This window comes from Myxine glutinosa, chromosome 1, assembly GCF_964187855.1.
Source record: "Myxine glutinosa chromosome 1, kmMyxGlut1.1, whole genome shotgun sequence".
NCBI classification, from domain to species: Eukaryota; Metazoa; Chordata; class Myxini; order Myxiniformes; family Myxinidae; genus Myxine; species Myxine glutinosa.
In genome coordinates, this window is record NC_136261.1 from 216,846,160 (window position 1) to 216,864,001 (window position 17,842).

The following is a 17,842-nucleotide window of genomic DNA, read 5'->3' on the forward strand; positions in this document are numbered from 1 at the left end:
CAACAGCATTTCCATATATCTTTTCCATCTTCCTTTAATTCCATCTGGGTCCACAACGCTTTGTCCCACTTCATCCTTCAAGCAACTCACCCCATCACATCACACTTCTCTTTCGCTATCTGCTTTGCAATCCTGAATACTGCTTTCTGACCCTCTTCCGAATCCAAGCTTTCTCCGAACATTTTCCTACATGCCTCCTGCGCCTTTGCTACCTCTTTCTTTGCAGCCTTCCTGGCTGCCTTATAACTTTCATGCTCTGCTGTTTCTGCTCCGGTACCCTTCGCCTTCTGCCACTCCTTGAACTTCTTCCTCTTCTCATCAATCCTCTTTTCAACTTCAACATCCCACCACCATGTTTCCGAGTGCCTCGGTGGTCCTTTTGTCCATCCACATACCTCACCAACGGCTCCCAAAAGACTATCTTTCATTGACATCCAACCACGTTCAAGCTCAACCACATCATCCTCTACCCTACTCAGCCTCTCTTTTAATCCCTCCCTTAGTCACCTCTTTCAACCTCCACACCTTCATTCTCGGTTGGTACTTCATATCTATATATATATCTGTGCAGTCTGTCCTGTCCTGTCCTGTGTTGTCATGTCTTGTGTTGTCACTGAACTACTTTCTCAAACTTTTTGTGAAATCGTACCAAACTTCTGGTATGCACATATCTCTCCCGTCGGTATGTCCTAAGGGTATTTCATTTGAAAAATTTTCCAATTTTTTTTTAATTATTATTTTTTTAAATCTTCTGGGGAATTTTTTTTTTCAACTTCAATTGTTTATAAAATGTGATATTGTAGCGGTTACCGCTGGATGTACATAATCGCCTTGCACCGGCCAGAACACGGCCAGACGCGCCTCTCCCGGGCATGCCCGGACTCACTGTTCCCGGGCACGCCCGAACCTCCCGGGCACGCCCGGTCTCGTCTTTCCCGGGCATGCCCGCTCTCGCCTTTCCAGGGCTCGCCCAGAGCGTCCGGGCATGCCCGCTATCGCCTTTCCAGGGCTCGCCCAGAGCGTCCGGGCATGCCCGCTATCGCCTTTCCAGGGCTCGCCCAGAGCGTCCGGGCATGCCCGCTATCGCCTTTCCAGGGCTCGCCCAGAGCGTCCGGGCATGCCCGCTATCGCCTTTCCAGTGCTCGCCCAGAGTGCCCGGGCACGCCCAGCCTCGACTTGCCAGGCCGCAGCCAAACACGCCCGGGCAGGTCCAGACTCGCCTTTCCAAGGCTCGCCCTTGATACCCGGGCATGCCCGGTATAGCTTTTGCCGGGCAAACTTCCCGACATAAATGTGTATATATATTGTTGCCCCAAAAACGGGCTTGTCAGAATACCTGAGCTGTTTTGTTTCAATAAAGCAACTCGGACGAATTCCGTCTTTGGTCGCGTCAATTCTTTTGACTCGCGTTGGAGCGCAGTTCCTTCAATATCACGTATATTACAAATACAAAAAGTGTTTTTAATAACGTTGTGGTGGTTTTGAATCACGTGGTGGTGAGGTATTTTGAATTATGTGGTGGTGAGGTGTTTTTAAATGACGTGGTGGTGTGTTTTTAAATCGCATGGTGGTGAGGTGTTTTAAAATCACATGGTGTTGAGGTGTTTTGAATTATGTGGTGGTGAGGTATTTATAATTATGTGGTGGTGAGGTGTTTTTAATTATGTGGTGGTGAGGTGTTTTGAATTGGTGGTGGTGAGGTGTTTTGAATTACGTGGTGGTGAGGTGTTTTAAATTTTGTGGCTGTGAGCCGCTGTGAGGTTTGGGCTGTGAGGTGTTTTTAATTTTGTGGTGGTGTGTTTTTATTACGTGTTTTATGGCTGTGAGATGTTTTTTTAACGTGTTTTATGGCTGAGGTGTTTTTATTATGTGTTTTATGGCTGTGAGGTGTTTTTATTACGTGTTTTATGGCTGAGGTGTTTTTATTACGTGTTTTATGGCTGTGAGGTGTTTTTATTACGTGTTTTATGGCTGTGAGGTGTTTTTATTACGTGTTTTATGGCTGTGAGGTGTTTTTATTACGTGTTTTATGGCTGTGAGTGTGAGGTGTTTTTATTATGTGTTTGATGGCTGTGAGGTGTTTTCAATTTCATGGTGGTGAGGTGTTTTTAATTTCGTGGTGGTGAGGTGTTTTGAATTAAGTGGTGGTGAGGTGTTTTGAATTACGTGGTGGTGAGGAGCAATCGTCCCAAACTTCCAGTCTGCACCTACCCCTCCCCTATGTATGTGCTGAGGGGTTCTTTCTTGAAAAAATAAACATTCAACCTAAATCTTCAACCTAAATTGCCCATAAAAATGTGATATCACAAACACAACAAATACATTTGTGCAAAATAATTGTTTGTATTATGATTGGTGTAAATCATGACAACACAGCAACTCAGGTACAGTCATTATCCTCAGCTAAAATAAGCTGCGCTCGCCTCACCAAGCTAGCATATCGGCTCACCAAGCTAGCATATATATATATATATATATATATATAATTTTATATATAATTATGTATATATATATATATATATATATATATATATATATGTATATATATATATATATATGTATATATATATATATATGTATATATATATATATGTATGTATATATATATATGTATATATATATGTATATATATATATGTATATATATATGTATATATATATATATATATATATATATATATATATATATACAGTGGAACCTTGACTTACGAGTTTAATCCGTTCCGTGACCGAGCTCGTAAGTCAAATTGCTCGTATCTCAAATCAAATTTCCCCATTGAAATGCATTGAAATGCTATTAATCCGTTCCAGCCCGCCAAAAAGCACACCAATTTTTTTTAAATATACAGTATATATAAAAATATCTCGCGCTTTATATTTCACCTGTATGCAGCATACAAGTTGGCAGGATGGCCTGGACTGGAGGTACGCACACTTGACTCTAAAGTCTAAACTGTCCAGCCTGGGTTTGAATCCCGACCCAGCTATAACCTGTCATGGGTGAATCACAGGCAGGGTGATTCATCAATGGGTGTACCGCTAAACTGGGCGCCCCGTTTGCGTCCCATTAGTTGTTGGATGTTAAGGATCTCACCGTGTTTTCCACAAAGAGAAGGCGAGCTATCGCCGGCACTCTGAACAAGTTGACGGCAGAGATACTGTACTTGCACGGCATGATAACCACGTGTCGCACGATCTCTTGTCATGGTCCACAAGATTATCACAGAGAGGTGCAGCTTCCAGCGTTTCGAGATCTGATCCAGGCCTATCCAACGAGACCGGTCCCAGCGTTCTAGGCCCGGTGGTTGTCTCAGACGGACCCGACAACGGCAGTGTTCGTTTTAACTCGATTCGATTCGAGCGCCGACGTGCCGGCGAACAAAACCGGTCATATCTTTTGAACGCGTGGCTCGATTTTTACAAAAAAAATACACGATCAAAATACACGATCGATACAAAACACGATCAAACTTTTTCTTGAAGGTCTGAACCGTGCGCTCAAAACGATACCGAGTTTGACCCTGAGAGAGCCGTTTTGCGCCGGCAAAGGCGCCTTGTGTGACGTGAGGACCACGTCGTGCTGCATAGATTATCATAAATTATCATATCATTATCGGCGGCGTTATATATCATTAGCGCTATACGACAGAGATACTGTACGTGCACGTCAAGATAACCACGTGACCGGGTGGCGAAAGCTCGTAACTCGGATCTCGGCTCGCATCTCAAAGCAATAAACTGCCAGAGTGACGGCTCGTATCTCGAAAAACTCGTAAGTTGGGGCACTCGTAAGTCGAGGTTCCACTGTATATATATATGGGGGAGAAAAATTCTCTTCACCCTCTCTTTTGCTCAAGGTCATCTGCCATCTGCTTGGAAATCGGGCGCCTATACATATATATATATACAGACTATATATACAGACCTATACATATATATATATACAGACTTGGCATTTAATATGGAATTTTTTTTTTTTCTTGGGTTTTTTCTTAAACTTGGGTTTACTTTCTTAACTCAGTATATCAATCTGGTGAATTTCTTTTACACTTTGGTGATTTATTTGTTAAAAGAACCATGTCACTGATTGTCTGTCGCAGCAAGAAGTCAACAACAGGATTATATCACAGGTGGCATGGCAAAATGTACGGACAGGTGCATTTGATGATTGGCTTCACAGTCGGGTATACAAGCGTTGTTGCGTTCTGTATTAGTGGAAAACAACGACTGCACATCTCCAAAAGTTATTGCCGCTTCCTCTGGAGATGGTCCGTCAACTCGACAATGCTGTTTGTCATGGAGTGGTGGCTTTACGAAATTACGGCATGAAACAGCGTGCTATTGCTCGGCAGTATGGCATCACTCAAGGTCAGGTGTCAAAGATCCTGAAACGAAACGCTCAGAGGGGTGTCCCTACTCAAATACCGAGGCCAGGACGTCCCCGTAGAACCACAAGGAGGGATGATCACCAGCTGCACCGGTTAGTCCGCAATGGCCGTACCAAGTCAGCTAATCGGCTTTGGGCTGAGTGGCAGCAACTGACAAATGTGCCTGTATCCAGAAGGCTAGTCAACCAACGATTGGTTCAAGCAGGCTATCGTGCCAGGCGTCCCCTGAGAAAGACACGCCTGACCAGACAACACTGCCAGCGCCGAATGCAGTGGGCCAGAAAGCACCGTCAATGGCAGCCAGGACACTGGAATCACTTGATCTTCAGTGACGAGTCTAGATTTCTGGTCTATCGTCAAGATGGCCGCGTCCAAGTGCGCAGACAAGTGCATGAAGCCTACAACAAAGATTGTATAGTGCCAAGAGTCCAAGCTGGAGGTGGTGGGGTGACCGTTTGGGCTGCTTTTCATGCAGGGGGCAAAACTGACCTGGTTGTTCTGAATGGAAACCTGAACCAGTTCAAGAACAGGGCCATTCTGGAAGAAACATTGCTTCCATTTGCTCGTGCAGCCTTTCAAGGAAACTTTGTCTGCCAAGATGACAATGCACGGCCTCATCATGCTCGCATGATCCAACACTTTCTTGCTGACCGTGGTGTAGAGCATATGGAGTGGCTTGCCATGTCCCCGGATATGAATCCGATAGAGAACTTGTGGGCAGAATTAACGTGTCAAATCGACCACTTGGACCAGCAGCCGACCTCTGTGCATGAATTGCAGCAGACTATTGTCACTGCATGGCAAGCGATTCCTGTCCAAACCTTGGCAAATCTCGTGAACAGCATGCCTCAACGTGTACGTGCTCTCCTGAATGCTCGTGGGGGTTACACGAAGTACTGAACTGTAATTTTGCTGTCCGTAATCCCAGTCGTAATTTAACTTTTGTTTTTGTTAAAAAATTTTTTGGCTAATGTGCAAAATAAAGAGATACTTCTGGAAAACGTACAGAAGTTTAACACAGTACTGTCCATGAATTGAGTTCGATATCAGTTTACATCACTTTCAAGGATCAATTTATTTGTTTTGAAATGTCAAATGTGGTTTTTGTTTCTTTTAAAGGTCACATTAACAAAATCTAGAATAATTTCAACATAATTCCAATGAACTTTTTGTTCTAAGACATCTTTAAAAGTAAGTTCACCCCCACAAAGAAAATATGCCATATTAAATGCCAAGTCTGTGTATATATATATATATATATATATATATATATATATGGGTACTCCTGATCGTGCATGTAGTACGTGCATGATGTCAGCAAGCCATGCGTGGAGGTTTCCGTGGATACCATACGAGGAAAGTTTGGTGAGCAGTGCGGGGTACCAGACCGTATCGCAGGCACAAGATATGTCAAGGGAGACGGCTCTGATTTCCTGTTTGGCATTGAGGACCTCCAACCATTGTTGAGACGGCAGAAGCAGCATGTCCAGAGTAGAATGACCTGGTCTGAATCCAAATTGATGATCCGAGATCAAGCCATTGGAGAAGAGGAAGGATTTGATGTCAGAAGCGATGATCGATTCCATAACCTTGCTGATCATTGGGAGCAGGCCATTGGTCTGTCGTTGCAAGGATCTGTTTTATCATCTTTTTTGTGTAAAGCGGTAATGTTGGCCGATTTCCAAGCAGATGGCAGATGACCTTGAGCAAAAGAGAGGGTGAAGAGAATTTTTCTCCCCCATTTTTCCTGTAATATTTCAAAGGAAAGTTGAATACGTTCATGTTCGATGATATAAATTATGAATGTGACCCCTTGATTCAAACCTCTATTAAAAAAGACAAAGACTAAGGTGAAGGTGAAGGTTTTTTTCTTTTCTTTTTTTTCTTCTTTTTTTGGAAAAACATGGATTGCACAATCATATAAAGGTGTTGTTTTTTGTGTCCTCATGCCTTGCGGTCCTCATCTGCCGTGGCGCCTTCCAGGGAGAAATTAAAGACAGCCAATGGGACTTGTAGGCCTTTTTTTGTAAATAATGAACACAAGCTTGTTATTTTAAAATGTATTTATTCTGAAAATCATGAAGTTCTTCAAGCATATTATAGACTGCCATTTCGTTCTCGAGATCGCCTCGCCGTACCGTTAAACATTCCAATGCGTCGATCGCATCAACACTGCGCATGTGCAAGTGGTCTTGTGGTCAAGTGAAAGCAACAGCAATTCCAAAATGTATCTGAACGTCTCTCGATAGAGAGAATACCCCCGCTTCCGCCAGGCTGAAAAGTTTATGTTTTGTATCCCACTGATAGGTTAGACCTGGATCTGGAGCTTAACTTAAATCTAATCACCTAACCAACTCATCCACCTAGTTTTTTTTCATAAATGTCCACAACTATGAAATATCGTGCTATATGTATATCGTTTTTGGGCCCCATCCCTCAATCGTGAAGAATCACTAAATTATAGTATCTGGATCTGGATTCTGATCTCTTCACCAAAACATAATAATTTCGTCCTTATCACACACCCAACCTCTCCACAAAATTTCATCCGTATCCAACCACAACTTTTTGAGATATCCTGTTCACAGACAGACTTGTAAACAGAGACAGATGAGGGTAAAAACAACCTCCGTCCTCCTTTGGTGGTGGAGGTAATGAATATGAACATGTAAATTAACTCTGTTCCCTCCTGCACAATATACAGAACCTACAACCTACAAGGTCATGGAAAAGGTTAAAAGCAAACAGCTCATGAGAAGCATATACCCTCTGTATTGACAGTGAGAAGAGAAGGGAAAGCAATGCAAAAAAAAAAATGGAGGGATGTGACGAGGACGAAGCTGTAAGCCGACTAAACAGAAAGCAGAAAAAGGGACATAAGATTGGAGATAAGATGTTAACTTGGATTGGCGTAGACATACAAGTGGTGACTTTGAGTATTCAACCAAGAGTCTGGAGTGAGAAAGGTGAGTGAAAATGGTGTAAGTCGAGAGTAGATTGGGAGAGGGGGTTGAGTGGTTGCTGAGTTGCATCTGCTATTGATACACAAGAATGAAATGCCAGATGTGATGCAGGGGCCTAAAACATAACCCTCCAACAGAGGAGCATAAGAGAGAACGTTAATTACCAATGTACCCCTCTACTATATGCAGGAAGTTTTTCAACCAGGTAAGGAGTTGACCTCTGATGCCAAAGGAATTAAGAAAGCTTGGTGATCGATGTTGGATGCCAGACAGTCAAACACGACAGAGGTAATTAGAGAGACTTCTCTGACTCCCTGTTTTGACCTTTGGGACCTCAATCCATTGCTGCCCAGGCAAAGCAGCATGTCCAGGCTTGAGTGACCTGGCTGAACACTGTGTGTCTCTGTGTGTTTGTGTGTCTCTGTGTGTTTGTGTTTGTGTGTCTCGGCATGTGTGTGTTTGTGTGTCTCAGCGTGTGTGTGTTTGTGTGTTTGGTTGTTGTTTTTTGAGAGAGGAGTTGTTTTGCTGCCGCTTAAATGGAATAACGTTTTCCACCTTTATGTAGAAGGTAACTATGAGATGAGTTGGGAGCAGAGGATCGAGTTAAATAGAACCTATCTTGAGGATACAAGCAGCAATGCTGCTAGGTCCAATTGCAGGTGTTGTCAAGGCCACCTACAGTCGTGGACAAGAGTATTGGCACCCTTGCACATTTTTCAAATAACTCACAATTTTCTTTGAAAATAAGTTGAAATTGACAAAAGTATTTGGTCTCCACAATTCTTTATTTCACTGTTCATATTATAGAACCTTTATTTTAATTCAGAATTTAATATATCCTTTTAAATCAGAAAATAAAAAGAAATGGCATTGACAAAATTATTGACACCCTTGACTTAATATTTGGTAGCACAACCTTTGGACAAAATAACTGCAGTCAAGCGCTTCCTATAGCCATGAATGTGCTTCCTACACCCCTCTACTGGCAGTTTGGCCCACTCTGCTTGTGCAAACTGTTCCAGTTGTCCCGGATTTGAAGGATGCCTTCTCCCAACTGCTGTTTTCAGATCTCCCCCCACAGGTGTTCAATGGGATTTAGATCTGGACTCATTTCTGGCCACTTCAGAGCAGTCCAGCCTTGTCTTGAACCATTCCTGGGTGATTTTTGAAGTGTGTTTGGGGTCATTGTCCTGCTACAAGACCCATGACCTTCCATGGAGACCCAGCTTTCTCACACTGGGTTGAACATTGCGCTCCAAAATTCCTTGGTAATCTCCTGATTTCATGATGCCGTGCACACATTCAAGGCACCCAGTGCCAGAGGCAGCACAGCAACCCCAAAACATCACTGAACCTCCTCCATGTTTGACTGTGGGGAAGGTGTTCTTTTCTTTGAAGGCTTCATTTTGTTTTTTGTAAACATATAAATGATGTGCTTTACCAAAAAGCTCTAATTTGGTCTCATTTGTCCACAGGACATTCTCCCAGAAGGATTTTGGCTTGTTCCAGTGTGTTTTGTCAAACTCCATTCAGGCTTTCTTGTGTCTCTCTCTCTCTCAGCAATGTGATCCTCCTGGGTCTTCTACCATAGAACCCCCTTTCATTGAGTTGGTGGCAGATGGTGCGAGATGAAACTGTCATACTTTGTGTCTGAAGGTCAGCTTGAATCTGTTTGGCAGTTGATCGAGGTACTTTCTCCACCATTCGAACAATCCTTCGCTGCAATCTTCATTCAAGTTCTCTCTTGCGGCCACGTCCAGGGAGGTTGGCTACAGTACCATGGGCCTTAAACTTCCTGATAACATTGTGTGCTGTGGACACAGGAACATCCAAGGTCTCTGGAGATTGACTTGTACCATTGAGATTGTCCATGCTTGGCCACAATGTTGTGTCTCACCTCCTCAGACAATTCTCTGGTTTTCTTTCTTTTCTCCATACATTGCGGTACAGCCAATGACACATAACAGCATAATGACTCCTTTTCTCTATTCAAAATGGTTGAATGAGTGATGTTTATATTGCAGGCACCTGCAACTTACCACAGGCGAGTTCAATTCCAAAGTAAAGGAGAATCACCTGCTTGAAATCTAATTATTTGTCACAACTCGTAAAAGGTGCCAGTAATATTGTCCGGGCCATTTTAGGATTTCTGTGTGGAATAAGCTAAGATCTAGTAACTTTTTCAGCATTTTTTTTTTTTGTTCCACTGCAAACTAAAGAAATACACATGTGGAAACCGAAATATTTTTCAATTTCAACAATTTTCTGGAAGAAATGGTGCATTATTTGAAAAAAGTGCAAAGGTGCGAATATTTTTGCCCATGACTGTAGTAGCCCATCCACCCTGCTGGGGAAGACAGTCACCTGGAAAGTGGGTGATAGGGGAGTTTTGAGTAAAAAAAAAATTATACATGGTCTCAGGCTCGTAACAGAGCTTGGCGCGCGCACACAAACAGTCACAGACACACTGATGAGACAAACACTTAACACAGCTGTTGAGCTTGGGGCAAATGCTAAAATAATAGAGATGCATTTCATAATAGGGATGAATTTGAGCTTTTGTGATAGAGATGTAATTAATAATAGGGATGAATTTGAGCTTTTGACACACAAATGCTAATTGTTTTTGTTGTAACATCTCTTTTGTAATAAGTTAAGTGATTGAGCATGTGTTTTTCCGATTATAATCTTGACCTGAGGTTATCTTTACCAGAGACTTTCTCCATCAAATTGTAGAGCAAAGTACCGGTAGCCTTTAATTCGGCGATGAGGGATGTTGGAACGAATGCAGTTTGCTTCACGGCAGGTCAGTCGTGCTTTCCAAACCTCATTGTCAACCAATCTATAATTTGGCAACGTGACAGTTTAGTGTTTCATTTGCTTTTTCATGACTGCTCTTTGTGTTGTATTATGTACTGTTACAAAAGAAATGGAAATTTTCTGAAAATGTATTTTTGTGGTACACACCGCAATATCCTTTTGAATTATCTAGTTGTGATAACCCTGCTAACCCTTGTTTTTCGATTACTGCTTACCGACTGTGGTGTTGATACTTCCCTTAGTATGGCTCTTGTATGTCACTTTGGTAGCATGCGGAAGGTTTCGCCTTGTTTACATACGACTGGTTATTTATTACCTCCGCCACCGGAGGTGGACAGAGGTTATGTTTTCACCACTGTCGGCTTGTCTGTCTGTGAGTAGTACATCTCAAAAAGTTATGGACAGATTCCGACTAAAGTTGGTGGACAGGGTTGGGTGTGTGACATGGATGGATTTATTTGATTTTGGTGAAGATCCAGATCTGGATATGAGAATATATTAATTTTTGAAGTAATTCTTCACCATTGAGTGATGGGACCTAAAATGATATATTGCTCGATATGTCAAAAAGTTATGGACTCGTTTGGAATAAACCAGGTGGATGAGTTGGGTAGGTGACTAGCACAAGCTGATTAGATGTTGGTCCAAGTATGGATGCAGAGCCGACCTATCAGTGGGGTACAAAACAATATGCAGTTCGGGTTAGATGTATGCAAAACAGTGTGGGGCACAAAGTCTGTTTAGCCGAGCAAGATATGTGCTCCACTGTGTGTGTGTGTTTATATATATATATATATATATATATTAAAAATTTTGGGGGGGTGGGGCTGCAGGTGCCAGTTGAGGCGGAATGAGTGGGCGTTTTCGGCGAATGACTGGTGGGACGTACAACCTGAAAGCAGCAGAGAGTGGGCGGGAACGGGAGGCCCGTGATGGTGGCAACCTGGCATGCTCCGTCTGTCTGCTCGATGGTTCTCTGCAAACCTTCTTCGTCAACGTAAGTCAGGATGGCATGTAATTGCTACCCAGAAACATTGCACAGCAGAAGGCAAAACAACCTTCACTTCCTCCATCTACCAGCGCAAACGTCATTACGTTGTGAAAATTGTGATTCAACACTCAGAACAATTTGGTAAAGCCAAGTGAAAATTTTGAGTGGAAGTGTTTTAAAAAAAATTTTTTTTTTAAAAGCGAAACGGATTACATGCATGAATTCTCTTTGAACATGTTGCTTGTGATGTGTATATACAGACTTGGCATTTAATATGGAATTTTTTTTTTCTTGACTTGGGTTTACTTTCTTAACTCAGTATATCAATCTGGTGAGTTTCTTTTACACTTTGGTGATTTATTTGTTAAAAGAACCATGTCACTGATTGTCTGTCGCAGCAAGAAGTCAACAACAGGATTATATCACAGGTGGCGTGGCAAAATGTACGGACAGGTGCATTTGACGATTGGCTTCACAGTCGGGTATACAAGGGTTGTTGCGTTCTGTATTAGTGGAAAACAACTGCTGCACGTCTCCAAAAGATATTGCCGCTTCCACTGGAGATGGTCCGTCAACTCGACAATGCTGTTTGTCATGGAGTGGTGGCTTTACGAAATTACAGCATGAAAGAGCGTGCTATTGCTCGGCAGTATGGCATCACTCAAGGTCAGGTGTCAAAGATCCTGAAACGAAATGCTCAGAGGGGTGTCCCTACTCCAATACTGAGGCCAGGACGTCCCCGCAGAACCACAAGGAGGGATGATCGCCAGCTGCACCGGTTAGTCCGCAATGGCCGTACCAAGTCAGCTAATCGGCTTAGGGCTGAGTGGCAGCAACTGACAAATGTGCCTGTATCCAGAAGGCGAATCAACCAACGACTGGTTCAAGCAAGCTATCGTGCCAGGCGTCCCCTGAGAAAGCCACGCCTGACCAGACAACACAGCCAGCGCCGATTGCAGTGGGCCAGAGAGCACCATCAATGGCAGCCAGGACACTGGAATCACGTGACCTTCAGTGACGAGTCTAGATTTCTGGTCTATCGTCAAGATGGCCGCGTCCGAGTGCACAGACAAGTGCATGAAGCCTACAACAAAGATTGTATAGTGCCAAGAGTCCAAGCTGGAGTTGGTGGGGTGACTGTTTGGGCTGCTTTTCATGCAGGGGGCAAAACTGACCTGGTTGTTCTGAATGGAAAGCTGAACCAGTTCAAGTACAGGGCCATTCTGGAAGAAACATTGCTTCCATTTGCTCGTGCAGCCTTTCGAGGAAACTTAGTCTTCCAAGATGACAATGCACGGCCTCATCGTGCTCGCATGATCCAACACTTTCTTGCTGACCGTGGTGTAGAGCATATGGAGTGGCCTGCCATGTCCCCGGATATGAATCCGATAGAGATTGGCCTTAAAACGATCATTCATTCATTCAGAGAACTTGTGGGCAGAATTAACGCGTCAAATCGACCACTTGGACCAGCAGCCGACCTCTGTGCGTGAATTGCAGCAGGCTATTGTCACTGCATGGCAAGCGATTCCTGTCCAAACCTTGGCAAATCTCGTGCACAGCATGCCTCAACGTGTATGCGCTCTCCTGAATGCTCGTGCGGGTTACACGAAGTACCGAACTGTAATTTTACTGTCGGTAATCCCAGTCGTAATTTAACTTTTGTTTTTGTTAAAAAAAATTTTGGCTAATGTGCAAAATAAAGAGATACTTCTGGAAAACGCACAGAAGTTTAACACAGTACTGTCCATGAATTGAGTTCGATATCAGTTTACATCACTTTCAAGGATCAATTTATTTGTTTCGAAATGTCAAATGTGGTTTTTGTTTCTTTTAAAGGTCACATTAACAAAATCTAGAATAATTTCAACATAATTCCAATGAACTTTTGGTTCTAAGACATCTTGAAAAGTAAGTTCACCCCCACAAAAAAAATATTCCATATTAAATGCCAAGTCTGTATATATACGTACTGTATATATACGTACCGAATGCACTAATTAGAAGGGGTGTTCGCATACTTTTGGCAATGTAGTGTATATATATTGTAGTGGTTGCTGTTTGTATATTGTATATCTGGGCTTTACGGCATAAGGGCCAGACGGAAGCCAAACAGTTCAATCTTGGTTTCATCAGACCACAGAATATTGTTTCTCACAGTCTGAGAGTCCTTTAGATGCTTTTTTGCAAACTCCAAGCAGGCTTTCATGTGTCTTTCACTGAGGAGAGGCTTCCGTCTGGCCACTCTGCCATAAAGCCCAGATCGGTGGAGTGTTGCAGTGATGGTTGTCCTTCTGGAAGTCTCTTACATCTCCACATAGGATCTCTCGAGCTCAGCCAGAGTGACCATCAGGTTCTTGGTAACCTCTTTTACCAAGGCCATTTTCCCCCGATTGCTCAGTTTGGCTGGGCGGCCAGCTCTCGGAAGAGTCCTGGTTGTTCCAAACTTCTTCCATTTCAGAATTATGGAGGCCAATGTGCTCTTGGGAACCTTCAATGCAGCAGAATTTTTTTTTGTAGGCTTCCCCAGATCCGTGCCTCGACACAATCCTGTCTCTCAGCTCTGCAGGCAGTTCCTTCGACCTCATGGCTTGGTTTTTGCTGTGATATGCATTGTTAGCTGTGAGACCTTATATAGACAGGTGTGTGCCTTTCCAAATCATGTCCAATCAATTGAATTTACCACAGGTGGACTCCAATCAATGTGGAGAAATTTCTCAAAGATGATCAAGAGAAATGTGAGGCACCTGAGAAAAATTTCAAGTGTCATAGCAAAGGGTATGAATACTTACCTGTTACCTGTTATAATGTTACCTCACTACCATTATAACATGCAGCATTATAACTTACCTGTTATAATGCTGCTGTTACCCCCATTCTGAATAAACCTGGACTCAACCCTGACACCCTAAATAACTTCAGACCCATCCCCAACCTACCCTTTCTGTCAAAAGTTTTGGAACGCGCTGTAGCCACTCAACTCAAACATCACCTCTCTGCCAATAACCTGTATGAAACATTCCAATCCGGATTCCGCTCCAACCACAGTACTGAAACTGCTCTCCTCAAAATCACCAACGACCTTCTCCTCTCCTCTGACGCTGGCAACCTCAACATTCTCATCCTCCTCGACCTCAGCGCCGCCTTTGACACCATCAATCACACCATCCTCCTCACCCGACTTGAAACCACCTTTAATATTACCGGCACTGCCCTCTCTTGGATCAAATCATACCTCTCTGACAGACGCCAGTTCATCTCCATCAATAACTGCAAATCCCCCACTGCTCCCCTCCCCCAAGGTGTCCCCCAAGGTTCAGTTCTCGGCCCCCTCCTCTTCATCCTGTACCTGGCCCCCCTTGGTCACTTAATCCGCCGTCATGGTCTCCAATTCCACTACTTCGCCGATGACATCCAGCTTTTCATCTCCACCAAGTCCATCTCCACCGCCACCCACTCTATCCTGACAAACTGCATCACTGAAATAAAATCCTGGCTTCAAATCAACTTCCTCAAACTGAAATAATCATCATTGGCCCAAAAACTCTCACCAAATCTACCCATAACTTTGCCCTCAACATCAACGGTTTCCCAGTATCCACCTCCCCTCACATCCGGAATCTTGGCATCATCTTCCTCTCCTTCGACAAATACACTAAACAGATCACAAAGACAGCCTTCTTTCACCTGAAAAACATCGCCCGTCTCCGTCCATCCCTCTCCTCCGTGGCTGCAGAAACCCTCATCCACGCCTTCATCACCTCCCGTCTGGACTACTGCAACAGCCTCCTCTATGGTTCACCCTCAATAATCACCAATAAACTCCAATACATTCAGAACTCCGCTGCCCGTCTACTCACCCATTCCCGGACCCGTGACCACATCACCCCCGTCCTTTACAAGCTTCACTGGCTCCCCATCCCCCAGAGAATCCAGTACAAAATCCTCCTCTTGACCTACAAAGCCCTCCATAACCTGGCCCCATCCTACCTGGCTGACCTCCTCTCCAGACACACTCCCACCCGCAACCTCCGCTCTGCTGGTACCAACCTCCTGACCCCCCCCCCCCCCCCCATGCGGACCAAATTCAGATCCTGGGGGGACAGGGCTTTCTCCATCGCTGCTCCCACCCTCTGGAACTCACTACCTCACACCATCAGAGACTCCTCCTCACTCACCACATTCAAAACATCACTCAAGACCCACCTGTTCAACACTGCATTCAACATTTAACCCACAGCATTTAACCCCTGACTATCTCTTCTCCTTCTCATTCCTTTTGCTTTGACTATTTCCCTATTGATTTTTGTCTTTTTGCACTTGTTTTTTGTACTTTGTCAAAGTGCCTTTGGGCTTCTTGAAAAGCGCTATATAAAATAAATGTATTATTATTATTATTATTATTATTATTATTATTATTATTATTACGTCAATGTGATATTTCAGTGTTTTTCTTTTTAAAAAATTTGCAAAACTTTCTAAAATCCTGTTTTCACTTTGTCATTATGGGGTATTGAGTGTCAATTGATGAGGGAAAAAATGAAGTTAAACGATTTCAGCATAATGCTGCAACATATCAAAATGTGAAAAAAGTGAAGGGGTCTGAATACTTTCTGAATGCACTGTATATAATCATGCACACAGCCATGCAATCTCCATAGACAAACATTGGCAGTATAATGGGCCATACTGGAGAGCTTAGTGACTTTCAACGTCCACCGTCATGGGATGCCACCTTTCCAACAAGTCAGTTGGTTAAATTTCTGCCCTGTGAGAGCTGTGCTGGTCAACTGAAAGTGCTGTTGTTGTGAAGTGGAAACGTCTCGGAGCAACAACAGCTCAGCCGCGAAGTGGTGGGCCACACAAGCTCACAGAACGGGACCGCCGAGTGCTGAAGCGTGTGGCACGTAAAAATCGTCTGTCCTCGGTTGCAACACTCACTACCGAGTTCCAAACTGCCTCTGGAAGCAACGTCAGCACAACAACTGTTCGTCTTGAGCTTCATGAAAAGGATTTCCATGGCCGAGCAGCCGCACACAAGCCTAAGGTCACCATGCGCAATGCCAAGTGTTACGTTTTACCTCCCCAAACCCCGGTTACGGTGCCCCTCAGAATCACGAGAGTGAACGCGGCAGAAAGATTTGTTATTTTGAGTGTTCTAATAAACCATGGTAAAACCACACCAATGCAATTGTAGAACAAAACAAATAATTGTATTAAGAACTCACATACACAATAATAACACTCTTAAAGGAAAGTACCATGAAAATATCACTTGCATCAAATGAACACTACATATGATGGCACCATCCTCCCCCAATGCTCTCAAAGCAATAAATTCACGATATGCCAAACGTGAGTGGAATGTAACATTCCCCAAAGTACGTGCATGAATCCCCACGCTGGGTGAAGGTCGAAGTCGTGCAGAACTACAAGAACAGGCAGGTATATGCGCGGCTGCGAAGGAGGAGTTACGAGGTGAGAGGTCGATATGGGAATTGAGCCGATATGGGAACCAACGGCGATCCACACGATGATGTCGATATGGGAATCCCAACAACAAAACACCAAGCACCAGGCGGTCGCCTTCTTCGAGGACAAAATGGCCGATTGGCCTGTAATGGAGGCTCTTGCTTGCCCGCCAACAATAGCTCACGCTTGGTAATAAAACCTGAGACGCAGGTTTAATTGCAATTGCAATAAAGAACGATGTCGCGGGCAATCCCTTTCACGGGAAGCCTCAACTCATTCACGACCAATATAAAAAAGTCCGCTCGCAGCCTTGATGCGACTCACGGCTGTATCTCTCATGGTCATTTCCTCTCCCTCTGATCTCCTCTCTCCTCTTCCGGTTTCTTTGCCGCGTTTTCCTTTTTCCTTCACAAATATTTTTAAAGCCTTTTACGAAAGTAATCTCCATTTCACACAGAAATGTTCCCAACAATATTACCTGAAACTAAAAATCCGACAAGTATATAATAACAACAAAGGCGGAAGTGATGAATCCGTAACACAAGCGTCGGCTGGAGTGGTGTAAAGCTCACTGTCATTGGACTCTGGAGCAGTGGAAACGTGTTCTCTAGAATGATGAATCACGCTTCACCATCTGGCAGTCCGACGGATGAATCTGGGTTTGGTGGATGCCAGGAGAACGCTACCTGCCCAAATGCATAGTGCCAACTGTAAAATTTGGTAGAGGAGGAATAATGGTATGAGGCTGTTTTTCATGATTTGGGCGAGGCCCCTGAGTTCCAGTGAAGGGAAATCTTAACGCTACAGCATACATTGACAGTCTAGACTAGACTAATGTGTGCTTCGAACTTTGTGGCAACAGTTTGGAGAAGGCTCTTTCCTGTTTCAGCATGACAATGCCCTCATGCACAAAGAGAGGTCCATACAGAAATGGTTTGGCGATCGGTGTGGAAGAACATGTCTGGCCTGCACAGAGCCCTGATCTCAACCACATCGAACACGTTTGGGATATATTGGAACGCCGACTGCGAGCCAGGCCTAATCGCTCAACATCAGTGCCCGACCTCACCAATATTCTTGTGGCTGAATGGAAGCAAATTCCCGCAGCAATGTTCCAACATCTAGGGGACAGCCTTCCCAGAAGAGTGGAGGCTGTTATGGCAGCGGGGGGGGGGGGACCAACTCCATATTAACGCCCATGATTTTGGA

The 17,842-nt window shown here is 43.9% G+C and overlaps 1 protein-coding gene across 7 annotated transcripts in view; it reads left to right on the plus strand.

The window, feature by feature from the left end:
• Positions 1 to 17,842, plus strand: part of PTPN4 (protein tyrosine phosphatase non-receptor type 4) — a 146,266-nt gene that overhangs the window by 50,927 nt on the left and 77,497 nt on the right. For all 7 annotated transcript variants that reach the window (XM_068126473.2, XM_068126433.2, XM_068126451.2 and 4 more), the window contains exon 2: positions 11,004 to 11,167. In XM_068126473.2, the coding sequence (XP_067982574.2) occupies positions 11,021 to 11,167 (147 nt within the window). In that variant the 5' untranslated portion in view covers positions 11,004 to 11,020. The remainder of the gene's footprint in view (positions 1 to 11,003; positions 11,168 to 17,842) is intronic.